We start from the raw sequence: 27697 nt of genomic DNA, 5'->3' as shown, positions 1-27697 counted from the left end.
TTGTGGGGCCCCAGAACGACAATTTCTTCAGGACTATGATAAAACCACTATGCTGAAAACGACCACATAAAGATCAACTTTTGACTACAAACTTCTCAGAACAATTTCAATGTGGCCAACTGAGATGATCCAGCCTAACAGACTATTCTATCCAAGATAAGACATGCCCATTATGCAGAGACAGGACAACAAATGATATAGCTACCTGTCCCAGGACTTGACAATGAACCCAAATATTTCTTTTCATGATCCCCTAAAGATGCTGTTGCCCCAGATAGCCTAAAATAATTTTAAAAACACAATGTTCACATTCCCAAGAGGTGGGGTGGGTAGTTTTTGGCCTTTCATTGGGTTATGGATATTTGTCATTGCTTAGGGGCATTGGTTACAAGTTATTATTGGTAATGGTCAGGAAAAAAGCTAAACAAAGGAAATTAGATTCAAGGTTCTTATTTTGAAAAGAAAAAAGAGGGATATAAATATGATAAGATAAAAGATAGACTATTGAATCTACTTTTAAAAAGCAACTACTAGATTTAAATATTGGATTGGACTTTTGTATTTGTATACAAATTTTGTATATTGATACTAATTTAAGATTAATTTTGTTAAAACCTACTTACTGTGAATACATTTCTTATTTTATCTGAGGTATTGCTACTATACAGCTCATTTAACAATGCAGTGCAAATTTCTAGCTCTTGAAAGTTATTAATACTAACTAGGATAATAAGAAAATGCAGGTTAGCAATTAGTCGCCTACTACAATTAAACTTGTAGTCATATTGTATGTTTTTAAGGTCAAACAGATATATTTTAAATAGACAGGTCATCTTCAAATGCTTCAGAGAGTTAAGAATATGGCATTTAAGATGTTTTATTAACATAGTTTTTTTTTTTAATGACAATGAGACATGTCTGCTCCTGGCAATACCAATCTACTTCACAGAATGGGCACTGAGGAAACTGCACATGGAGTTTACTCTCTTTGTGGCAAAAAAAGTAAGCAACTGGGCAAGAAAGTGCTCTCACCTCGATTGCTGACAGTATGCTATACAAATTAGACAAGAAGGACATAAAAGAGAGGACTTTCGAACTTTCCCAAGGCAACATAGGACTGCACTTAAGAATATCCTGCTTTATAGAAAAGTTTGTCAGATATGCTAGGCCTAGAGCCAAAGATGGATGCTCCCAGTGTTGCAGAGCATCCTTGGTTGACTGTTCAGGCAGTCAGCTTTTCCTGTTATTTCTCACATTTTTGGAAATCTTTTGTTTGCATTTCCTGCTTACTCAGTTATTCCCTTCTCTGTTCTCCGAGGTAGTTGAAGACTAGACAGTTATTGTTATAGTTTTCCTTGTTTAGCAGACTCCGAGAAGAAACTCACTAAAGAGGTATAAAGTGTAAAAGGTTGAGAGACACGAAAAGATAATTTGATAATGCAAATTAGAATAGAAAGTAAATTAGGTCCAACCTTTTGAACTCATCAAAATAAGATATGGAGTATTTTCTCTGAATTTGTCAAATGCAAATGGGATAGACATTGTTGATGTATTTATTGCCTATATATTATATATAGTTATTGTACTTACTGTATATAGTGTTTCTTATTTATAGCCTTTTTAGACAAAAATGAGAAATATAATGTTATAAATTATTTGTGTTTTAAACAATAGAGGTTGCCTGAAAAATCAAAGTGCAAAGCAGCCACACTAGCCAGCCATACAGATCAGGCAGCAGTGGCACACACCTTTAATCCCAGCAGCCACACTAGTCAGCCATAGAGGGCAGGCGGTGGTGGTGCACGTCTTTAATCCCAGCACTGAAGAGGAATATAAGACAGGAAGAGACAAGTCTCAGCTCAGTCTCATTCTAATAATTTGTAGAGGCAGGATCACTGATTTTGGTCTGAGGTAGAAGTTAAGAGCTAGTGGCTTGGCTGCTTTGCTTTTCTGATCTTTAGCTTGAACCCCAATATCTGTCTATGGGTTTTTATTATTTGGGCTACACTAAATGTGATGATTAACTCAATTTACCCATTTCTGCCCTTAGTCTCCTGATATAAGAAACTGCTGGTGGCTACTATATTGATATAAGAGATACAATAGCTATGAACCCTGAAGATTTAAAGTGTAACTGGCTGACTCTTTTTCATATATAAAAGTTTAAGTTTGAGATTCCTTATAAGATTACCTTTCAAGATAAGCAATAAAGTAATTGGCCCTTTCTTTGTAACTGTAAAATGTAGCCTGACAGTAAAAAACCTGATTGAGAAGCATATTTTGTTTGCCTACACAGTTAATCTACAACAAATTGCTTGGGTATGAATGTACATGGATTCTTGGGATAATTTGCTTTTTACCTGTAATATATAAAATGTTTCATTATGTAAGGAAGATGAAAAACATGTTTTTACCTGTATTCATTATAATCATTCACTTGAAAAATAGAATGTAACAACACTGTAATTACTATGTTGCCTGTAAAACTTTGTTGGGGTATATAAGCTGTAGAAAAAAGTATACAATACAAAAAGAATACATAGGAAATGAAAATAAAAGAAACCATCAAGAGAAAGTGTTAGTGTTTTTCTCAAACCCCCTCAGATAGAAAAGTCACAGTACTTGCTGACTCTGGATTCCCTTTGAGCCCTGTGCTGCTGGGGCTTGGTTCCCCCAGGCAGTGTTAAAATACTCAAAGAAGCTGATTTTCTGAAGAAACACTAAGTAAATATTCTGTAACTTTCCAGATTCACCTGGACTTTTCCATTTCAGAAGTGGTGTCATTACAAGGTATCAGCCACCACTGATAACACCTATGGTGTATAAAATTCACCAAGGAACACCTCTTATTCTAAGACATACCAAAATGTCCTACTACACTGAAGGTTTATGGCTCAAGTCATACAGCATACAAGAAATAGTCTCCTTTACACAAAACAATTCATACCTTTTAGAACTGAATAGCATCTCTTCAGGAGTGTTGCAAGTTGTAAAAAGGCTAAGTTTAAAATATGGCAATAATAAAAACATAGCCAAATATGTTGGCCTTGGACAGCAAGTTTACTCCACAATTCAACAAAGCTGGCTTTGAATATCCATGTAAAGCAAACTTCGTTTTCCAAAAGGAAAATCAACTGATGCCATCCCACAGGGGAAAATCCCAACAACCAACTTGATGAGAAGTTACTTAGCCTTCTAATATTGCAAGAAACAAGTGCAGTGATTAATCCATTTTGGCTCGCTGTTTCACAAGTTCAAACCCATGACTGGTTTGTTCCTGATTGGGCCTGTGGTGAGATAAAAACGGAGCGTTGATTGTTCAACTTATAGCCAGTTCAACAGAGGAGAAAACTATAAGAAACTTTTCTAAAAGACAGTAATCAAAAAAAAAAAAAACCTTAAAGTGTTCCGAAACCAAAAGAATTTTCAAACTTGATATTCGACTTTTTCTCAAGCTCTGAGTGCTTCCTACAGCCTGCAGCAAAACGAACGAACATGTTCTATTGTTCCAAGCTGTGCCTTAAATGTTGGATCTCGGGTGCAGGAGACAGGTGTGTCAGAAACAGTACATATTCTAGGGGGATTCCACGTTTTCTGAACTCTTCAGTAAGATGCAGTTTTTCAGAGGCCTTCTCACTTTCTGCCTCTTCATACCACCCCTAGAGAGTCACATTGGGAGGAGACAGCACAACACTGTAATAAAGGACTAGCTGACCGTCCTGCATCCCAGCATCCCCTACTGTACACTGGACTTCTTGCAGAGTTTGAAAGTCCTTCAGCAACTGCCCACCGCACATGCTATCTACCCTATAAGCTGCAGCAAGGTCCATTTTTCTTTTGAGAAGTTTTTCTATATGTCCAGTGGTTGCATGTCCTGAGACTCGCACAAACTTTATCTTCAGTGGTTTACAATGTCCAATGTCTGCATTAGTGCCCATAGCCTCCAGGACATATCAGGTTCATGTGAACTAAGGCACTATTCTACTTTTTTAGTGCTCCCTTCGCTTGAAGGGCCTGGCTGCAGAACAGCAGCAGGTTTGGGTGTTTCCAGACAATTTCCTTTGTAGAATTCACGTCTTTGCTTTTTTTCTTTTTCCTCTAGACCTGCCACCAATTTGTACACTATGTTTTGTAATTGTGGATCCAACCTCAGGCTATTTTGAGGTTTGGCCTCATGCACCACAGTGTTGCACTTTGGACATTTGTTGTTATGTTCAAAATGTTTTATGATGCAGCTTTTACAGAAGCTATGGAGACATTCTGTGATGGTTGCTGCATCTATTAAGTAGCCTTTGCAAATGTAACAGGAGATGTAGGGAGTCAGCTGCGAGAGAGGAACGAGGTTCTCCTCCTGGTCAGACTCCACCTCTGCCTTCTCTGCCCCTTTGGGAGATTGGGACTCCAGGCATTCCTGAGACTCCACATCCCCACTAGAGGACTGGCCCTCGTTGCCAGCTGGAGGTGCCATGATGCTTGCAGAAGGCAAGCCCTGGCTTGCAGGCCACAAGGCTCCCTCTGTTTTGGCAGCAGCCAGGCTGTCCTCTTGGACCTCTGGGCTGCTCTCGTTGGCTGACCCGGCAGGGGACAAACTGGGCAAGGGCATGGCCAGATTCTGATGTAAGGCAGAGATGTGAGGCAAAGGTGAGAGATAGCTTGAGATGTGGAGGCAACGAGGCCTTGGAGTGAGACCGAAAGGGAAGGGAAGACGTGGCAAGGTAAGACAAGGCGAGACCAGACCTTAAGCCGAGACCACCTGCGAAATCCTGGGCTGAAGCAAGGCAAGACCGGGAAACAAGGCAAAATGTAGAGACGAGATGAGGCGAGGCGAAACCAGGAGTCAGGCGAGATGAGACCCCGAGGTAGCCAGAGCTGGTCAGATGAAACCCCCGGAATCAGCCAAAATGAGGTCAGACGAGATCCCGGAATCAGGCGAGGTGAGACCTGGAGTCAGGCGAGATGAGATCCCGGAGCCGGGCCAGATGAGACCCGGAGCCAGGTCCGGAGACCACGGAATCAGGCGAGATGAGACGCAGAGTCAGAAGAGGCTAGACTGGACTGGGCGTTGCAGCAGCGAAACTGGACTCCAGAGCTCAGGAAATAAGGCGAGGTCAGGAAGCAACGTGAGACTGGGAGGCGCTTAGAGCCTCGGGGTAGCACGAGGGGGCGAGGCCAGGAAGTTAGGCCAGACTAGAAGATGAGACTGTATCTTGAGAAAAGACCTCCAGGGAAGGTGAGGTGAGGAAGACAGAGTCACCAGGCAAGGTGAGACCCTGGGGTGAAATGAGACCAAGAGGTGAACAATTTGAAACAAGATGAGGGTAGGTGAGACCACAAGGCAAGGGGATGCTGAGCGCAAAGAGAAAGCCTGGCAAATACACAATAGGAGGGCAAAGTGGCAATAAGCAGAGAGTTCTGCCAGACCAAGGGGCGGTGCTGGACAAACAAGCAGAGAGTGGGAGGAGAAGAGAGGAACGAGGCCCCGAGCTGAAGCAATGTGGGGGATCTGCAGGGGGGGGCTGAGAACCCGTTCATCTAAAGCAAACAGAAATTTCAGTGTTAAACCAGTGGGTGGTGGCTCACATCTTTATTCCCAGGAATTGGGTGGCAGAAGCAGGCAGATCTCTGAGTTAGAGGTCAGCCTGGGAGCCTGCAGCTCGCTTTAAAGGGACCTCACCCAATTTTCCTTATCAAAGGTTTCGTGCTCAGTGGTAGTTTGTTGTTTGTTTTTCTTCGAGCAGTGGTTTCTCTGTGTGACAGTTCTAGCTGTCCTGGGAACTAGTTCTTGTAGACCAGGCTGGCCTGAACTCACAGAGGTCCGCTTGCTTCTGCCTCCCCCAGTGTTGAGTTTAAAGGTGTGCACCACCACCCGGCTTCAGCAGTAGTGTTTAAAAAATACCCAAATCGCCAGGCGATGGTGGCGCACACCTTTAATCCCAGCACTCAGGAGGCAGAGGCAGGCGGATCTCTGTGAGTTCGAGACCAGCCTGGTCTACAGAGCTAGTTCCAGGACAGGCTCCAAAGCCACAGAGAAACTCTGTCTCGAAAAACCAAAAAAATAAAAAATAAATAAAAAAAAACCCAAATCCTGTTGCAGCCCAACAAAATATATTTTCTGGTATATCAGGCACATTAATTAATTAATTGATTAATTAACTTAATGTGTATATACATATGCATACAAGCAGACACGTACCACTGTAGAGGTCAGAGGAAAACTTGAGAATTGGTTGTCACCTTCCACCTTGTGAGTCCCAGAGAGAGAACTCAACTTCTAGGCAAACTTGCCAGTCCCCTAGTAACATTGTTTGCCTAGAGCACTGAGCTAGATCCCCTGTGATGTTTCATTAGGAATAATAAAGATTTTTGAGCGCAAAATATGGCTTCCTCTAGCAAGTTAAATTCATCCAAAATTATTTCTTCTAGAAAATATGAAGGTTCTGTTTTGAAACATACACTGTGGAGAACAGTTCACGGAGGCAGGTTGGAAATCCAATTTTTTTGAGCTCTTCCTTCCCCCTTCCTCTACCTCTCTACCCCTTTTACTCTCTCCTTTTTGTATCCTCTTTCCCTCTTCCTCCCTGTACGCTTCTTTCCCCCTTTACCTCTTTCCCCTGTTGTGGACTGTTGTATGATTGCTATGTATAATTTGTTTTCTATATAATATATAACATTGTATATAACAAATACATATGCACATATATATGTTGTGGTAGTAGAAATTGAATATAGGATCTTGTCTATGCTCAGGGAGTCGTCAACCACTGAACTATATACTCATTTTTACTTTTAATTTGAAGGCATCTAACAGGGCACTTTACATTTCTGAGTGAGCTGCAGGATATATTGAGTGGGTGAATGGGGCAGGATGTAGGCATGATAAGATAAAATGTTCTCTCCTTCCTTTCTATTAAGCATTCTGCCTCTGAGTTCCAAGTTGTGATTATAATAGGAACCCTCAGGATTAGAATTTTCTGGAAAATTCTATGCTGGGAATGTGACTAGGCATCAAGTCTAAGGAGCCTTTGCACTTGTGGAATAGCTCATCTTCCCGGAAACTTACTATCAATTTTAATAGTTTCGGTTTCCTGATGAGTCTACATCATGCATACTTCCTGTCTTTGATTTTTTTCTGTAAATTATAATACCTTTATGGGTAAAATGGAAAGAGACTGAGGATTTATGTCTTCTGAGTTCTAGGAGAACGATAAAAAAAGTATGTCTTTCTACTGATTTCTCTATTTTTTTAGAGTTGTGAACAATGAACCTTAGTTTGCTGCAATGTGATCTTCTGTTCCCCACTGGATGTGAGAAAGAACCAAAACATAGCTAAGGTAACAGAGGACTCGGTTATAGCCACACCACCTTTGGAAAGGGCCTTGCTTAGGCTTGTAGAAACCTCACACTGAGGTTTGGCTGGCCACACACAAGAGGCTCTGAAGTGTACTTTCCTCCTACTCGACAGGATAGGTCCAGCTGGATAGGAAAACAACGACAATAGATGTCCCACCACTCATAAGTGTTGCTCTGTTCACTGAGCAGGCTCGTTCATCAGACTTGTTCTAAAACACGTGTAGGTAAATTGCACTTCACTATTTGGAAGAGGTTTTTTTTTTTTTTTTTTTTTTTTTTAACTTAGTCTATCTAGTCAGTGTAAAGGGAGTGCCCTCAAGAGGGAACTCTGGATCCAAGTGATTAACTCAGATTACACCAGCACTTGTGGAAAAATGAGCTCCATGGGGTGAATTTAGGGTGGGAAGCCACAGCAATACGCTGCAAAAGCAAAGCAAAGAAGGCATTAATTGCAGCAGTGCAAGTCTATAGCAGCAGTGTAAATGATGGGCCTTGATATCATTGTTTGGGCCTTAAGATGAGAGGGAGGGCATTATAAAGGAATGTGTGTGTGTGTGTGTGTGTGTGTGTGTGTGTGTGTGTGTATGTGTGTGTGTTTGTGTATAAAGCTGGGCATAACAAGGCCTTAAAGGGAACGATGTTTCTATTTGGGGAGGAATCTTATTGCAAAGAATCACTGAAAGTATCTTTCTGGTGCCTGCAGGTGCCTTTGCAGTGTTGCTAAGCAAAGGAATTTAGTTACATGTTGTCCTAGAGAGAAGCCAAACCATCCTCTTCCTATTCGGGATGTTCTACACTACTGTTCTTTAGTCATAGTGGTTAGAAACAATCAGGAGATAATTGTCATTCAAAAGACATTCATAAATGTCAGTACAAAAGACTGAGCCATGTCATGTGAGAGCAAAGGAAGGGCTCTGTGGTTGGTCAGAAGGAAAGGAAGAGCAAAAATGTGGGCAAGAACTTTTTATTGGGGTCTCCCAGGGAAGCACATGTTTATCTTTTGACTTTTCGATAGTAGCATTCTTACTAGAATGAGAAGGACTTGGTTTGCATTTTCCTGTGATTAGTGATGTTGAGATTTTTCCATATATCCATTAGCCATTTGCATGTCTTTTCTTTCTTTCTTTCTTTCTTTCTTTCTTTCTTTCTTTCTTTCTTTCTTTCTTTCTTTCTTTCTTTCTTTCTTTCTTTCTCTCTCTCTCTCTCTCTCTCTCTCTCTTTCTTTCTTTCTTTCTTTCTTTCTTTCTTTCTTTCTTTCTTTCTTTCAGATTTCTGCCTCCTCCCCGCCACCGCCTCCCATTTCCCTCCCTCTACCCCAATCAAGTCCCCCTCCCTCGTCAGCCCGAAGAGCAATCAGGGTTCCCTGCCCTGTGGGAAGTCCAAGGACCACCCACCTCCTTTTGCTGACTTCTCAATTGGGTATTTGGGGTTGGGATAATATTTTAAAAGATAATGTCTTACTCTATAGCCTGGAGTGTCCTGGAACTCCTCCTGGTCTCAAAATCTGGGCAATCCTCCTGCCTTAGCTTCCTGAGTGCTAAGGGATACAGAGACGAACCATTGTGATTAGTTTTCTGTGCAGGCTAGTCTTATGCCAAGTTGATACAAGCTAGAGTTATCTGAAGGGAGGAAGTCTCAGTTGAGAGAATGTCTCTATAAGATCCAGATGTAGGGCATTTTCTTGATTGATGATTGGTGGAGGAGGGTCCAACCCATTGTGGGTGGTGTCATCTCTGAGCTGGTGGTCCTGGGTTCTATAAGAAAGCAGGCTGAGCAAGCCAGAGGAAGCAAGACAGTAAGCAGCATCCCTCTGTCTATGGCCTCTGCATCAGCTCCTGCCTTCAGGTTTCTGTGTCGTTTGAGTTCTTATTCTGACTTCCTTCAGTGATGAACTGTACTATGCAAGTGTAAGCCAAATAAATCATTTTCTCTTCAATTTAATTTTTTTGGTAATGGTGTTTTGTCACAGAAATTGAAATCATAAGACACCTTTGGTTCTGAATTTTGTTAGTTTTTTTGAACTTTAGGGTATTTACATTTTCTGGATATTTACTTTTGTCAGATACAACATGGTTTATAATCATAACATGAAAATCTGTTAACCATTTTGATCTAGGTTTGATTTTTGAACTCCTCTAGATTTGGCATGACATTTGCATGTAATATTTAATATGAGTATTACATGTTAAACTGTCTAAAACATAGTCTGAGGGTGGAAATACAGCTCAGTGGTTAAGAGCACTTACCTTCCCTTTCAGAGGACCCAGAATCAATTCCCAGAATGCTCACCAGGCAGTTCACAATGGCCTGTAGCTACGTATCCACGGCATTCGATAAAAGCCTTGTGGGCAACTGCATACACATGGTGCACATATATGTACTCAAACATACACATAAAATAATTCTTTAAGAACACAGTCGGAACTAATAAAGTGAAAATAGCAGATGAGCAAAGTGGCACCCTAGCAAACAGAAACCCTTCTACGTGTGTCATCATGCTCCTTCACATATAGGTGTTCACATGTATATGTTTTCCCCATGTGTATAATCATTTGCATTATGAGATATTATTTTTATACTTGGAGTAGTTAAGATAATCTACTATTGTTCAATTTTAGCTTTTCTTTCAGAGGCTTTGATTTCGTATCTGAACCCACATGTAGAGTGGGTAACTCTAATTTTTCAGAAATATTGTTCTATTATACCTAAGTTATTATCATGTAATTTATCTAAATTCAAATTTGTGGATACTAGCTTGATTGTGTTGTTTTGGCATTGTACAGTATGTTAGCTGGGGGAGGTAAATGGATGGTTATGTTACAGAAGCACTCAGAGAAATACAGTATTTTTTAAATATATTTTTAAACAAAATTGTTGTTTTTCACATACAAGACATTAAACAGGGATAGAAACAAGATGTGAGACTTGTGAGAATTCAGAATTTACTAGGTTGTGTAAGCACAAGAAAATCTTATTTCTCACTTTACAAGCAGAGAAGGAAATGGGCCTCCACTAGCAGCTGTTCCGTAATGTTGCTCACCTGCTTCTCATTGGTAGAATGTGAATGGCATTCATAATTTTTCTACTCCTGGCTGACCTGACTATAGAATATTATAAATACTCACTTAATAATGAAATCAGTTCTTAGATAGGAAACATCATAAGTATTGTTACTGTTAGGGATCTTGTGTGATTTTGTTAAGAAGTGTTAACCCAGCTCTTCAGGTATCTTTAATGAGTAAATGGAGATAAATTTACCTTAAGTTTGAAGTGTGCTTTCTTTTTGAAAACCTCAATTCACACTAAGTTTCTCAGGGTAGCCTTAAATTTGTGATTCTTCTAATTCAGAGTTCAGAGTAGCTGTGATTACAGGCTTGTGCTGCCAGGCTCTGCTAATGAGTATTTTGAATGCTGCTTTGAAAATCAGTGGGCTGTAGATGAGGAAGATTATTTCTGGGCCCTTCTATTCCGTGGGTCACTGTTAGCATTCCATTCCAAGACCATGCTGTTTACTACAGTTTTAGTGATATATCTTGAAATTAGATGGTGTAATTTTGTTATTTTTGTTCAACATTTCTTTGATTGCTTCTTTTTTATCAAAACATTTTTTTATGTTTTATAATTTTTTTGACCACAGTTTCCCCTACTTCCATTCCTTCCACTCCACCTCCCCTCTCCCCCAATTCACTCTTCCTGCTTCCCTTCAGAAAAGAGCCAAACTTTTTAAGGTCTATAAAGATTGTTATTGGCATTTTAGTCTAGATTTCATTGAGAATCTGTAATTCACTTTGGTAGTGAGGGCATTTTCATGAATACCGGATGCCTTTCCATTTTTGTGTCCTTTTACATTGTTCTTATAGTTTACATTATAGACATTTTCATCTCTGGCTATATTTATTCTTCGATATTTTAAACAGATATTGTAAATGAGATTGTGCTCTTGAATTTCATTTCAAATAATTCTCTATTGTCCTCCAGAACTCAATTCATTTTGTGTGCTGCTTTGTGGCTTAGAGTGTAACCTTGCTGAATTGGTTTATTATTTTGTGTGCTGTTTGTAGCTTAGACTGTAACCTTGCTGAATTCATTTATTATTCCCAGTAGCTCTTCTGTCTGTTTCATTTTGGTTTTGTGTCTGGGTCTCCCTACACAGTTTTAGCTGTCCTCAAACTCATGCTTTCCCTGCACCAGAACTTGTGAGCTGGTGGGTAACTGATGGCATCACAGGCATGTGCCACCAAACACACTATCCCATAATTTTTTGATGTAACCTTAAAAGTCTTCTACATACAGGATCATATCTTTTTCAGGCAGTGGTTGTTTCACCCATACTTCGAATTTCTTTTCTCTTTCGTTTTTTTGAGACAGGGTTTCTCTGTGTAGCCCTGGCTATCCCAGAACTCACAGTGTAGACCAGCTTGGCCTTGAACTCACAGAGAAATGTCTGTCTCTGCCTCCCAAGTGCTGGTATTAAAGGTATGCACCACTATCACCAGGTCTATTTTCTAATCTTAATTTATTTTCTTTCTCTTGCCTCATCATACTTTTCTATTTTTCTCTTTTATTAATGTATGCTCTGATCTTTATTTTTTTCTTTGCTTCAATTAACTTGTGTTTTATCTGTTATGTTCTCTTTCTGTAACATGTAGCAATACTGTAACTTCAACTAAAAAGGACTTCAGTTTAAAGACAAATTTAAAGCTGGGTGTGGTGGTGTACTCCTCTAATGGAAGGTAGAGGGAGGAGGATCCAGAATTCAAGGCAAGATCGGGCTACGTGAAATACATAAACAAACAAACAGACAGACAGACAAATAAATAAATAGCAGGGCCCGTAAGATGACTCATCTTGTAAAAGTGCCAGCCACAAAATCTGAGGAACTATATAGTATTCCTGGAACACATGTGGTGGAAGGAGAACTGCCACTGTAGCTCTGGATTCAGTGAAAGAGCCTGTCTCAAAAAGGGAAAGGCAGAAACTGATCAATACACCCTACACGTTCTTGTTCTTCTGACCTCTGCACATGCAAGGTCACACACACACACACACACACACACACACACACACACACACACATACACACACACGATACTTCACTGATTAACTACAGTGTGATTTAATGTTCTGAACATTTCTAGAATTTAATGTTTAGAATATGTCTATTCAGACATTTAGAGAACTTGACTGTAACCAACCATTAGTATTGTGTAGGGACATGGATTGAGACATTTTATGTTATACTGAATGTCTCTACCTAATGTTTGAAAAAGTAAGAACATTTTGTTATTACCCAGAGAGCTCCAAGATGAAGCTCATAAGGATATAGGAATAAAACCTAACTGGACTACAGGACATCCATGTGATTTATTACTTCAAAGAATGACTCATGACTTTCTCAGTGAACAGTTCTGTTTTGAAGGACAAGATACCATTCTTGGACTAAGTTAAATCCTAATAAAGGCAAAACTCCAAATACAATCACTGGTAAGACTTTACATGGTCAATATATGACCTGAGCAAATGTCCAACCTCCTCTCAGGGGAGGTGAATTATCAGGACTGACAGATAAAATACTCCAAATGGCATTGTTGGCCAAAGACATTAAAGATCACTGTGACAGGACAAGAGAAGCAAGGTATGTAATGAAATGTTCAGGAGATTTTGTCTCAATCACTAAGAAATATATATGTGTTCAGAAAAAGAACATATTCATATGAGTTTTCTATATTTATTCTAAATAAGTAATAATTAAATATTGCCATCAAGTGGATAATCAGTATAAATCTCTATCTCCTGAAGACATGCTAAGCCTCCACAGCAGAAGGTTCCAGGCTCACGTGGGTTCACTCATAATTTCAACTGCTGTGGAACAATCTTTTTGTGCATTGTGAAGATGTGTTACTCTTGCTGGTTTAAGAAAGGGGTTTGCCTGCCTCTGCCTCCCGAGTGCTGGGATTAAAGGTGCGTTCCACCACTGCCTGGCTCAGGCTTGTTAATAATTAGCTCTTATGTTTAAATTGACTCATATGTTTTATCTATGCTTTGTCACGTAGTTTGTGGTTTGTTACCTTATTTTCTATATCTTGCTTCTTCCGCGACTGGCTGGCGTCTCCCAGACTCTGCCCTTCTTCTGTATCTCTGCTTGGATTTGCCACCTGGTTCTATCCTGCCTTGCTGTAGGCCAAAGCAGTTTTATTTATCAACCAATGAGCGCAACACATATTCATAGCCAACTGAAAGACGTCCCACAACAAAAGGTAATTTGGAGCTGGAGAGATGGCTCAAGGGTAAAGGTACATACTGTTCTTAAAGAGGACAACCATGTTAGGCATCTGATAAGTTCCTGTGACTCCAGGGGTCCTAGTGGATGCTTTTGGCCCTCATAGGCACTCATACTCACTGTGCACATTTCCTTACATATGTGTACACACTCAATCACATAATAAAAGTAAAATAAGTCTTCAAAATGGTTAAGGTAATTTTTTTAATAAATGAGAGGTTCAAATGTCTAGTGCCCTTTGACTTTCCTGTGACCTGAATGTTTTCATTCTTCAGTAAATTCAGATATTCAAGTTAATACCTGTTTGAATAGATTTTTTTTTTACTGATTTGGCATTTGCCAGTATGCCTTGCTTTTTCTACCTCATCTTAAATATATTAATGCTTCCCCAAAGTAATCTTTATTCATTCCTCTTCACTGCACCTCCCCAGTGTATTTTTCCAGAAACCTATCTGCAGTCTCCCTGGCATGTTTTCTTTGTGTTTTTGGCTCTCCTACTGATGTCTTTGATCACAATTTCAGAGTCTCCCCAGTTTGCTTTTCAGATCAAGGATTCCTCCATGTATGTGTGTTCCTGTGTCTGTTGATCTGTCTCTGTCACAATCTCTCTCTCTCTCTCTCTCTCTCTCTCTCTCTCTCTCTCTCTCTCTCTCTCTCTGTTTTTACAAAGTTAGGATCTCACTTATCCCATGTGGACCTCAACTTCACTATATAGCCAAAGCTGGCCTTGAATTCTGGTCCTCCTGTCCCCTTCTCTTATGTGTTCTAATTAATGATGTGTACCATTAGCCCTTTTGTCTGAATTCTTAAATTGTTTCCATCTTCCTCTTTAATGTCTCCATTGCATAATTGAATAACTTCTCTATGTTTTGTTGAGGTTCATTAAGTTTCCTTAAAACAGCTTCTTAAACCCCTTACCTGACAAGTTGTCCACATGGACCACTATTAGATCTGTTTCTTTGGCTTTGTTTTGACCATTAGGTGAGAGTTTAGGGCTGCTTCAAATTTCTTGACGTTAGTTGATAGGGGACATTATCTTCTCACTGAAGGATTACATATTTATTCTCTTCTTAATAATCTGACTTTTTTATGGCTGTCCTCTAAGCAGCCTGCCTATTTTCTCTGATTCTGTAATCAGATCCTCTATTTGAGCACGAAGTTGGGCCCTAAGGATATGGTGCTTGTGGCTGGGCTATTGGTGCATTGTCTCTGCTTTGGCACTGGAGTGTGGTTCAAGTGTAAGCTGGTCCCATATTTGCAGTTTCTGTGCTATATAGCATAATGTGGAGAAACCCTTGAAAAGAGAAATCCGTCACCCCAAATCTCTACCTGAAGTTGAGATGAGCAATGGTATCTCCGGCAGCCTCTTGTCTGAGATGGGGCACTACCAGAGGCAGGGCAGGATTTTTATTGTCCAGGAGGCAGAATCTCTGGTAGAAATCATCCTCATACTCCTTTCCAGGCTTCTAATCTTAAACTCTTCAGTGTTGGATCATATACTCCGAGCCCTCAGCCCACTGTGACCTGTTTAGCTCTGGGTTAGGTCAAGGATGTCATTGCTATGGGCTGCCTGTTCAGATGTGCTTGTGGTACAAGTACCAGGAACACTGCAAGCAGCCACAGGTGTTGCTAGTCACAAGACATATACAGGGGCCACATGTCCCTACTTGGTGAGGGGTCTATTTTGGGTTTCCATCTGGAGGCAGTAGCATGGAGGTGGGGCTTCTAGGGTCTGTACAGTGTTACGCCTCACCAGTCTGCCACTAATTTCCAAGTAAATGGCTTGCTCTTGATACCCTCTGTCACCCGCAATGAGGGAAGCTTACTCTGTACTGTGCTGTCTAATGTTGTGATGATATTGGTGAAAGCAGTCCCTTGGTCACTCAGGCTGACACTAAATTAAGTCCTGCCTAGGCCATATGGGTATGTGAACCTCCTTAGTATGAGCGATATGCTTAGCTCCACATTGCAGCTGGAGCTGATTGAATCAAGCCCAAACTGAACAGTGACTGCTTAATCTTAGCTATAGTCAACTGCAGGCCGAAGAAGGGAACTTCCCAATCTACTTCCCATCTTTCTTCCTATGAATTCTATAAGAAGGAAGAAGGGACTTTTACTCTGCCATGTCAGCCTGGTCTCTCCCTGACGTGATGATGTAAGCCTGTCTGTGATGTTAGCATTCCTTTTCAAAAATCTCTTATAGAAATTCTCAGTGTTTCATGGAACTCCAAACAAAAAGCTTTAGCTTTTGGTCCAACCAAAGTAGGTATTAGAATCTTTGAGTCCTATTGCTGATTTCCTTCTTCCCTTTCCTGTTATACCTATTCCAGGAGGGGGAGGAAAGAAAGAATTAAGATTTAAAAAGGGAAAAACCTTAGGAGTGGTTGTCCATACTTAGGAAAGGTGGCAAATGTTCGTGACTTTGCGGCCAGCCAGAACTATATAATGAAATATTCTCTCAAAGGAAGGAAGGAAGAAAGAGAAGAATGGGAGAAAGATGAAGAGAAATAGACAGAGGTAAATAATCAAATAATATAGATAGCCAGTGACTTAGGGTTGCTATTGCTGTGATGAGAAACCATGTGATGAGAAAACCATGGCTACTCTTAGGAAAATATTTAACTGAGGTTGCTTTCTTACAGATTCAGAAATTTAGTCCCTTATCATCACGGCAGGAAACGTGGCAGCATGTAGGCAGACATGGTGCTGGAGGAGGAGTTGAGGGTTTTACATCTGGATTGGCAGAAAGCAGGAGGTGAATGCAACACTAGACATGGCTTGACCACGAGACTTCAAAGCCTTCCCCCAGTGACACACTTCCAAGACTATGCCCATTCCAACAAGGTCACATCTCCTAATAGTCCCACTCCCTTTGGGGGACATTTTTCTTTCAGATCACTACAGCCAGGCTTGGTGGTTAAAGCCTGTAATCACATCACATAGGAGAATCAGAATTCCAGGGTCATCATGGGCTAAACATTGAGTTCTGGGGCAGCCCAGCCTCAAAAGATTGATTCAAAAAACCAAAATAAATAAAGAAATTTACAATTAGACAGGACCCAGAAAAAGAAGAAATAAAAGGAAAAAATGGTCGAAAAGAAAACTAGCAACACTAAACCTCCTCCAGGGTAAAATACTTGGACCAGAGAACTTGCCTCTGGGTCCTTTAGTAGTTGGGATTCGCCGTATATGGAGATGCCTGTGGATCATAGCTGGGGTCTGTTTTATTTCCTCTCTTTGCAGCCAGTCAGGCTGGTTTCTGTAAGCAAGTTGAGAGGTATTGCTTCAAGGATATATTGTCAGCCATGACCACCCTTTCTCTGCAGAGGTTTTCCAGCTTTGCATTAACAGTTTCTGGCTCCCTTGTGCTTCCCTATCTTGAGATCTGGGAGGTTCTCAATGGTTTCAGATGGGCTCTAATCTGTGTACCTGTTTGTGAGGGAAACAGGAAGCCAAGGAGTTGCCCAGAAATTGCTCCAGAGAGCCGGAAGTAGATCAATTAACTGGGCACTAGATGGTGTGAGCCCAGGGTCTAAGCAGCCTACCTGCCTCCTTCTCCACTGGTCTTGGTCTCTTTCAGCCTTTATTGCATTTCTCCATGTGGGAACAGGGAGAAATATTGGTGCACAGGACAGACAACTGCTTCTCCCCCACCTTAGCTGGTAACTTGAAAAGCACCTCTTTTCCCTACTTGGCTGACATTTGATTCCAAGTTGTAGAATACTGTGTAATTCCTCTTCTGATAAACCAGAGGGCCAAATCTCATCATCTCTGGAATTTTCCCAATTTCTCTGCTTCTCTCCCTGCCTCTCTCCTCCCCTTCAACCTTCTCCCATGGTCCCCATGCTCCCAATTTACTCATAATATAACCACCCCTAAGGTTTTTCCCATGTAGATTAGATACATGTATATCTCTTTTAGGGTCCTCATTGTTGTCTAGGTTCTCTGGGATTGTGATTTGTAGCCTGGTTTTCCTTGCTTTATGTTTTAAAACCACTTATGAATATGTACATATGATAATTGTCTTTCTGGGTCTGGGTTACCTCACTCAAAATGATGTTTTCTAGCTCCATCCATTTGCCTGCAAATTTCAAGATGTAATTGTTTTTTTCTACTGTGTAGTACTCCATTGTGTAAATGTGCCACGTTTTCCTTATCCATTCTTTGGTCTAGGGGCATTTAGGTTGTTTTCAGGTTCTGGCTATGACAAACAATGCTGCTATGAACATAGTTGAGCACATGTCCTTGTGGCACGACTGAGCATCCTTTGGATATATGCCCAAAAGTGGTATTGCTGGGTCATGAGGAAGGTTGTTTCCTAATTTTCTGAGAAATCGCCATACTGATATCCAAAGCGGCTATACCAGCTTGCATTCCCACCAGCAATGCAGGAGTGTTCCCTTTACCCAACAACCTCTCCAGCATAAGTTGTCATCAGTGTTTTTAATCTTGGACATTCTTACAGGTGTAAGATGGAATCTCAGAGTTGTTTGGATTTACATTTCTCTGATGACTATAAGGGTTTTGAACATTTCCTTAAGTGTCTTTCAGCCACTTTAGATTCCTCTGTTTAGGTCTGTACTCCATTTTTGTATTGGATTATTTATTCTTTTGATGACCAATTTCTTGAGTTCTTTGCTTATTTTGGAGAGTAACCCTCTGTCTGATGTGGGGTTGGTGAAGATTTTTTCCTATTCTGTAGGCTGCCGTTTTGTTTTGTTGACTATGTCCTTTGCTTTACAGAAGCTTCTCAGTTTCAGGAGGTTCCATTTATTAATTGTTTCTCTCAGTGTTTGTGCTACTGGGGTTATATTTAGGAAGTCTCCTGTGCCAATGTGTTTGAGTGTATTTCCCACTTTCTCTTCTGTGAGGTTTTGTGTGGCTGGCTTTATGTTGAGGTATTTAATTCATTTGGACTTGAGTTTTGTGCATGGTGATAGATATGGATCTATTTTCATTGTTCTACATGTTGATATCCAGTTATGTCAGCACCATTTGTTAAATATGCTTTTTTCCCCATTTGTTATTTTTTGCTTTTTTTTGTCAAAAATCAGGTGTTCGAAGGTGTGGATTGATATCTGGGTCTTTGATTTGGTTCCATTGGTCCTCCTGTTTGTTTTTATGCCAATACCAGGCTATTTTCAGTACTGTAGCTCTATAGTAGAGTTTGAAGTCAGAGATTGTGATGCCTCCAGAAATTCTTTTATTGTACAGAATTGTTTTTGCTATCCTGTTTTTTTTGTGTGTGTGTGTGTGTGTGCTTTTCCATATGAAGTACTGTTCTTTCAAGGTCTGTGAAGAATTTTGCTGGGCATTGCATTGAATCTATAGTTTGCTTTTGGGTATATTGCCATTTTTACTACGTTAATTCCACCTACCCAGGAGCATGGGAGATCTTTCCACTTTCTGGTGTCTTCTTCAATTTCTTTTGTCAAGGATTTAAAGTTCTTGTCATACACGTCTTCCATTTGTTTGGTTAGGGATACCCCGAGATATTTTTTGCTATTTGTGTCTATTATGAAGGGTAATGTTTATCTGATTTCTTTCTCAGCCCATTTATCATTTGTGTACAGGAGGGCTACTGGTTTTTTGAGTTAATCTTGTATCCTGCTTCATTACTGAAAGTGTTTATGATTTGTAGAAGTTCCTTGGTAGAATTTTTGGGGTCTCTTTTTATAAACTATCATATTATCAGCAAATAGTGAGAGTTTGACTTCTTTTTCGATTTGTATCCCTTTAATTTCCTTTTTTTGTCTTATTTTTCTAGCTAGGACCTTAAGAACTATATTGAATATATATGAAGAGAGTGGACAACCTCGTTTTATTCCTGATTTCAGTGGAATCTCTGTGAGTTTCTCTCCATTTAGTTTGATGTTGGCTCTTGGCTTACTGTATATTGCCTTTATTATGTTTAGGTATGTTCCTTGTATCCCTGCTCTCTCCAAGACCTTTATCATGAAGGGATGTTGTATTTTGTCAAAAGGTTTTTTGGCATCTAATGAGATGATATTTCTTGTGGTTTATATTTTTAAAGGCTAGGCTCACAACCAAAAACATATTTTTTTATATTTGATGGGTGCAGTTTCTCTGTCATACATATTGCAGCAAACATCTTGGTCTAATGCCTTAAGTCCATTTAGGTGTTCCTTAACCCCAAGATGTAAGTGCCACTATTGTACCAGTGGGTATATCTTGCTGGGCTGATCAGTGTTGTGGTTCATAGACTGTACTGATAAGTATGACTGTTTCTTATTTTTCTCTTTTAGTAACCTGTTTAGCACCACTGACATTATGAAAACTAGTCCTTAGCAAGGATGCTTCCAGGTCAGCTCCATTGTGCGTTCTCTCAAGTCCTCTGTCTAAAGTGAATTATTTCTTCAGTAATAGGGACTTACCTTCAAATACTTGGAGGCAACCAAGGTTAATTTCAATAGCTCATATTGTTTTAGGAGTTTCCATACCTCTCCTAGCCAACAATTCAAAAGGAAGTTTTTTATGCTTGGCGCTGGAATTTTTTGTTAGACAGATTATGACTCTTGAGGGGAACATTATCACCCCCTGTAGCATAGGTCTATCTAAACTACACACAAACACACATATATATACACACACATTATATATGCATTTTTATAATAAACTTAAAATAATGGCTTTAAAAAAGATCCTTAGTGCTATTTATCTCTCCTCCCTCTGTGCTTCTCCTTTTGTATTATGCTCCCTCTCTCCTCCCCAGTTAATGTGAGGTATGTCTTCTAGAAATCATAATTTGGGTTTAATTTTGATTTGAGGGGTTTTATCTGCATGTATATTTTCCAACCAGAAGATATCATGGAATCCCATGGGGCTACAATTATAGATGATTGTGAACTACCATGTCTGTGTTGGGAATTAAACTCAGGATCTGTGGAAAAGCAGCCATTGCTCTAACCACTGAGAAATTTCTCCAAACCCTGGGTTTAATAATTGAAAAGCTAGTAGTGGTATAGCAGCCTTTCTTTGATTAGTAAATACTAGCCAACTTGGGAAGATCTTCTTAAGGTACATGTAACATTCACATTCATAACTTGGTAGTAATATAATGATTTGCTTTTTCATTAATTTTCCTGCAAATGTTACGGTTTCACATTATTTTTCGGCTGAATAAAATTCTGTTATGTATATGTACAACATTTTTCTAATCATCTGTTGGTAGACATCTGGGTTCATTCTGCTTCCTACCTGTTATGAATACTGTTAATAGTAAATATGGGTATGAAAGTATCTACAGTATGTTGGCTTAGAGTCCTTCAGTTAATGTATCAAAGAATGGTATATCTGGGTCATGTGATAGTTATATTTTCAGTTTTAATTTTTTCCACACATTTTTCTAGTAACTAGTAACTGTACTAGTGCACATTTCTACCCACAAGGTATAAGAGTTATTAATTTCCATATTTTTACCAATATTTTTTGTCATTTGTTAAATTGATGTTATCTATTCTGATTGGGGTGAGATTTAATCTCATAACAATTTTAACTTGCATTTCGCTGTTAGCTAAGGATGAAAGACCTGTAGCAATTGTTTAATGGCATTTTTATTTGCTCATTTGAGAAATTTCTACTAAATTCATTAGCCCATATAATGATAGGAGTTTTGTATGGTTTTGTGTTTAATTTTTTCAATTATTTATATATTTTTAGGAGAAACTTTATAGCTGATATATAGTTGGCAAAGATTTTTTTCCCATTCTATGCATGGTGCTTTCATTTCCTGATGATAATTTAATTTGCTGTGCAGAAACTTTTTAATTTAATGCAATCGATTGTTTTCAGATTTTGGTGTTATTTCCTGGGCTGTTGAATTCCTATGTGGTGCTTGGTTGTGTCTGTATCTTGAGGTGTTTATCTACGTTTTTGCTCAAAACTTCAAGGTGTCAGATCTTACATTAAGGTCTTTGATTCATTTTCAATTAATTTTTGTTCAAGATGAGAGATATGTATCTAATATCATTCTTTCACATGTATCTATTTGGTTTCATAACACCAGTTGTTGAAGGATCTGGCATTTGTCAATTTATACTTATAGTACAAGTGTCAAAAATAGGGCTATAGCTTTATTGGTCTGTTTTGGGGTCTTCTAGTCTGTTAGTCTATTAGTCTATTTTTAAGACAATGTCATTGTTTCTTTTTAATATGGCTTTATAACATAATTTGAAATCAATATTGTAGGGATAAGTCCCGCCCCTTGTGGGGCGTGTTCGCCTCAGGCTAATATTTGCCTATAAATTTGGCGAGCGTGCTCCCAGCCGCCCCTTCTGCTTTCCTGGTCTCCGCGGGAACGGTGGTTCTGTAAGTCTATTTCGCCATTAAAGCTATATATATATATTTACAATCTGTCTGCATTCGTTTACGCCGTTACACAATATTAATAATATCTTGTGATACCTTTTCTTCAAAGGATTGTTTTGGATATTTGCATTATGTTGTGTAGAGTTTTTTTCTCTGCCGGAAAGAATGTCATTGGTATTTTAATGGGTACTTTGTTGAACTGGTAGATCAATTTAGGCAATATAACCATTTCTACAATTTGATTCTGCCAATACGGCCATGAGAGGATGTTCTGTCTTCTGTTGACTTCTTCAATTTCTTTCCTCAGTGGTGCAAAGCTTCCATTGTGTAAATCTTTCACCTCCTTAGTTAAGTTTATTTTTTTTGCTATATAAAAGCTATTCTGAATAGGATTGTTTCCTGATTTTTTCCTGGAAACCTTTTTTTCTCTCTCTATAAAAAGTACTGATTTTTGTACATTGATTTTTTTTAATCCTGCTGCTGTGACAAATGTGTTTATAAAATCTCAGAGTTATCCTGTGGAATATCTAGACTCTTAAAAAAAGCTCATTTGTGTGTGTGTATCTCTCTCTCTCTCTCTCTCTCTCTCTCTGTGTGTGTGTGTGTGTGTGTGTGTGTGTGTGTGTGTGTGTGTGTACCTGTGTGCTACCACACACATGTGGATGTAAGATGACAACTTTCAGGAGTCAATTCAGTCTGCATGCTGATCGTCTGATCCTCTAGGCATTGAAATAAAGAACCATGGCATCTGAAGAAAGACTTTGATTTGACTATTTGTGTTCATTTTATATACTTTTACTTTCATATTGCTGTAGCTAAAATATAGAACACAGAACAGGAAAGAAAGAAGTTATACTTGGTATGTTCCAAATGTCTTGGGAGATGTTTTAACTTTCCCCAGCTTAGTATACAATTGGCTATAGATTTGTCATATATAACCTTCAATATATTGATTATGTTCCTCTGGGTTTTGTTATGAAAGGATGGTAAATACTGTCAAAGTCTTTTATGTATTAGCTAAGATGACCATGTGGTTTATCTTGAACTACCTTTGCATCCCTGTAGAGAAATAGATGTGTTAAGTAGTGTATTAACTTCTAAGTATATTATTAAACCCAGTTTTTATGAAGTTTACTGAGAATTTCTGGGTCAATATTTTTCAGAGAAAGTGGTCTGTTATTTTCTTCATTCAGTGAATTCGTCAAGTTTTGGGGTTTTCTTTGTTGGGATGCATTTTATTATTGCTTAAACTATATGTTATGGATATATTTCAGTTGTTTATATCCTATAGATTTAATTTAGTTAGGTCATATATGTGCAATAGCAATGTAACTGTTGATTTGGGCAATTTCATTTTTTTTTGTTATAAGCATTGTTCTATCTCTTCAGTTCATTGATTCTTTGTTTTATTATTTTTGTCTTCATTTGATTGATTTCTGTTTTTATCTTTTATTGCTATTGAGTTTTGCTTACTCTTGCTTTACTAATACTATAAGCTACTTCATTAGGCTATCTTGTTGATAGTTCTATTATTTTATAATATATTTTATTAATTATTTGAGCATCTCTTACAATGTATATTAATCACATTCATCTATGTATTAGTTATGGTTACTGTTGTGAAGAAACAACCATAACCAAAAGCAATGTGAGAAGGAGAGGATTTATTTTGCTTAAAACTTCCACATCTCTGTTCATCATTGAAGAAAGTCAGGATAGGGATAGAAACAGAGCAGGAATCTGGAGGCAGGAGCTGATGCAGGAGCCATGGAGGATTTCTGCTTATTGGCTTGTGCCTCGCGGCTTTATAAATCTTTTTTCTTAGAGCACCTAAGATCACTGGCCCAGAGGTGGTACCACAGTGGGCTGGACCTTCTCACATCAAACTCTAATTAAGAACATGTCTCCTCTGCAGGACTTCCCAAGCTTTGCGTAATGTTTGGCTGTGGGACTCTGCATCTGTTCCCATCAGTTGCTGGAGGAAGTCTCTTTGTTCTCTTTTATGGGAATTCTGCAAGGCTTCAGTTCCAGAACCCTGCAGGTAGGAAAAACTGTAGGTCGAAGGTGTTGTGGCTGCGTTGATGTTTCAGTCTTCACTTGAAGCCTTGCCTGGTTATAGAAGATGGCCAGTTCAGGGGAGGAGGGAGGATAGGAGAAATCTGAGGGATCAGAGGGGTCAGGAATACCACAAGAACACAGCCCACAAAATCAATTGACTGGGACTCTTGGTCGCTGGCAGAGATCAGGGGGCATGTAGGGTCTTACCTAGGTCCTTAGCATACACATTATGCCTGAGTAGCTTGCTGTTCTTGTGGGATTCCTAACAGTGGGAGTAGGGGCAGTCTTTGCCTCTTTTGCCTACTTGTGGGACCCTTTGCTTCCTACTGGGTTGCCTCATCCAGCCTTGATGTGATAGTATGTGCCTGATCTTATTGTAGCATGTTGTACCATGTTTGGTTGATATTCATGGGAGGCCTGCTCTTTTCTGAGGGGAGATGTAGCGCAGGATGGATCTGGGTGTGAGGGGAGGTAGGGGGAATACTGGGAGAAAAGGAGAGAGGGGAAGGGGGGAGGGGAAATTGTGGTCAGGGTGTAATATGTGAAGAAATTTTAAGAAAATGCCTTAATGGCTTGCCTACAGTCGTATCTTATGGAGGAAGTTTTTCAATCGAGGGTTCTTCCTCTCAGATGACTCTGGCTTGTGTCAAGTTGACATAAACTAGGCAGCACAATTTCCCTGCCCATCCCCCACCTGCCTCTCCCTTTGAGTCTAGTTTGGGTTGGCTGGTTATTACTGAGCATGGGGCCTGATCTAGAGTGTACTCCATGCACCAGGTGTCATAACATTAAAGAAACTGACTCTTTCTAGCAGCAACCTAATGCCAATAGCTCCTAAGCGAGGGATGGGACGTGGTGCCCATTTCCCCTCCTCCATCCTGGGATTTTGTCTGGCTTGAGTTTGTGCAAGTCTTATGCATGCTGTTCATAACTGATAAATGGATAATGAAAAATATATATCTCACATTTATATATTTATAATATATATTATTATGTATAATAACTATATATATAGTTTAGACATTGCTTTATTGTCTAAAGTGTGATTTCTTTTACAGTAGGTTTCACTTCCTCTTGAGAATAAATATGTATTTATTTTATATTGATTGAAATACTCTGTTTATTGTTACTAACTGTAATTGGTCAGGGTATAATTTAACTCTAAAGTTTTTGTGTTAATATTTAATAAATTTTATTTATTTATTATTATTACTATTTTATATTATTACTTTAAATATACCAATCCAAATTCCCACTCCCTCCCCTCCTCCCACTGCCTCTACACACCCTCCCACCCCTCTCCCTCCAATCCTAAGAGAGAACCAGGCATCCTGTCATGTGGAAAGTCCAAGGCCCTCCCCACTACATCCAGGTTGAGCAAGGTATACATCCAAAGAGAACAGGATCCCAAAAAGCCAGTGTATGCAGTAGAGACAAATCCCAGTGATATTGTCATTGGCCCCTCAGTCTGCTCCAACTGTCAACCACATTCAGAGGGACTAGTTTGATCACATGTTCGTTCATTCCCAGTCCAGTTGGAGTTGGTGAGCTCCCATTAGTTCGGGCACACTGTCTCAGTGGGTGAACCCCTCATGGTCTTGAGTTCCTTGCTCATACTCACCCTCCTGCTCTTCAACTGGACCTTGGCAGCTCAGTCCAGTGCTCCGATGGGGGTCTCTCTCTGTTTCCATCTGTTTTTGGACAAAGGTTCTATGTTGATATTTAAGATAATCATCAGTCTGACTACAGGGCAAGGCACCCTCTCCTCTATTGCTTAGGGTCCTAGCTGGGGTCATCCTTGTGGATTCCTGGGAATTTTTATAGAGCCAGATTTCTTGCTAATCCCATAATGGCTCCCTCAATCAAGGTATCTTTTTCCTTGCTCTCATATCTGTCCTTCCTCCATCTCAACTATCCTGTTTCCTCAAGCTCTCTCCAAACCTCCCCTTCTCCCATCCTCTTCCCCTTCTCCCCTTCCTTCGATGCCCCACACCCATGCCCCCAAATTTTGTCAAACAATCTTGTCTGCTTCCAATTTCCAGGTGAATCTATGTTTTTCTTTGGGTTCACCTTATTACTTAGCTTCTCTAGGATCATGAATTATAGGCTCAATGTCCTTTGTTTATGGCTAGTATCCACTAATGAATGAGTACATACCATATTCATAGTTTTGGATCTGGGTTATTTCACTCAGGAAAATTCATTTGCATGGAAAATTCATTTGCATGCAAAATTCAAGATGTCTTTTTTTTTTCTGCTGAGTAGTACTCTAATGAATAGATGTGCCACACTTTCTTAATTCATTCTTCTGTCAATGGGCATCTAGGTTTTTTTCCAGGTTCAGGCTATTACAAACAATGGTGCTGTGAACATAGTTGAACAAATGCTTTTGTAGTATGATTGAGCATTGAGCATCTTTTGGCTATGTTCCCAAGTGTGATATTGCTGGATCCTGAGGTAAGTTGACTCCCAATTTTCTAGGAACCGCTGCACTGATTTCCAAAGTGGTTGCATAAGTTTGCATTCCCACCAGTAATGGATGAATGTTCCCCTTACTCCACATCCTCCAGTATAAGATATCATTAGTGTTTTTGATTTTAGCCATATTACAGGTGTAAGATGGTATATCAAAGTTGTTTTGATTTGCATTTCCCTGATAGCTAAGGAAGTTGAACATGTCCTTAAGTATCTTTTGGCCATTTGAAATTTTTCTGTTGAGAATTTTCCGTTTAGTTCAGTACCCCATTTTTTAATTGGGTTATTTAGAATTTTAATATCTAGTTTCTTGAGTTCTTTATATATTTTGGATGTCAGTCCTTTGTCTGCTGTAGGGTTGGTGAAGATCTTCTCCCATTCAGTAGTTTGCCTTTTTGTCTTATTGACTGTGTCCTTTGCTTTACAGAAGCGTCTCAATTTCAGGAGGTCCCATTTATTCATTGTTGCTTTTATTGTCTGTACTACTGGGGTTATAAGTGGAAAGTGGACTTCTGTGCTCATGCATTGATGGCAACTTCTCACTTGCTCCTCTATTAGGTTCAGTGTGTTAGATTTATATTGAGGTTTTTAATCCATTTGGACTTGTGTTTTGTGCATGGTGATAAATATGGATCTATTTTCATTCTTCTACAGGTTGGCATCCAGTTATGCCAGCACCATTTGTTGAAGATGTTTTCTTTCTTCCATTGTAAAATCTTAGCTTCTTTGTCAAAAATCAGGTGTTCAGAGGTGTGTAGATTAATATCTGGGCCTTCAATTTGATTCCATTGGTCAATGTCTCTGTTTTTATGCCGGTACCAAGCTGTTTTCATTACTGTAGCTTTGTAATGGAGCTTGATGTGAGGGATGGTAATGCCTCTGGAAGTTCCTTTATTGTATAGGATTGTTTTGGCAATCCTTGTTTTCTTATTTTTTCATATGAAGTTGATTATTGTTCTCTCAAGGTCTGTGAAGAATTGTGTTGGAATTTTGATGGGGATTGCATTGAATCTATAGAGCATGGGAGATCTTTCCATTTTCTGCTATCTTCTTCAATTTCTTTTTTCAAAGACTTAAAGTTCTTGTCAAATAGGTCTTTCACTTCCTTGGTTAGTGTTACCCCAATATACTTTATGCTATTTGTGGCTATTGTGAAAGGTGATGTTTCTCTGATTTCCCCCACAGCTTCTTTATCCTTTGTGTATA

General features: G+C 39.4%; 1 protein-coding gene across 1 annotated transcript; it reads right to left on the bottom strand.

Annotated features, from left to right (window-relative positions):
• Positions 1-3659: 3659 nt before the first annotated feature.
• Positions 3660-4603, bottom strand: LOC121445713 (polycomb group RING finger protein 6-like). The gene is given in 2 exon segments (XM_041647861.1): positions 3660-3949; positions 3952-4603. Coding segments are annotated over 2 exon segments (942 nt in total).
• Between the last annotated feature and the right edge of the window lie 23094 nt (positions 4604-27697).

The sequence above is a fragment of the Microtus oregoni genome, unplaced genomic scaffold (assembly GCF_018167655.1).
Source record: "Microtus oregoni isolate MIOR12 unplaced genomic scaffold, Mior012 000353F_ref0000033, whole genome shotgun sequence".
Taxonomy (NCBI): Eukaryota; Metazoa; Chordata; class Mammalia; order Rodentia; family Cricetidae; genus Microtus; species Microtus oregoni.
Note: the sequence above shows the minus strand (reverse complement) of the source record. Positions and strands in the feature narration are given on the sequence as shown.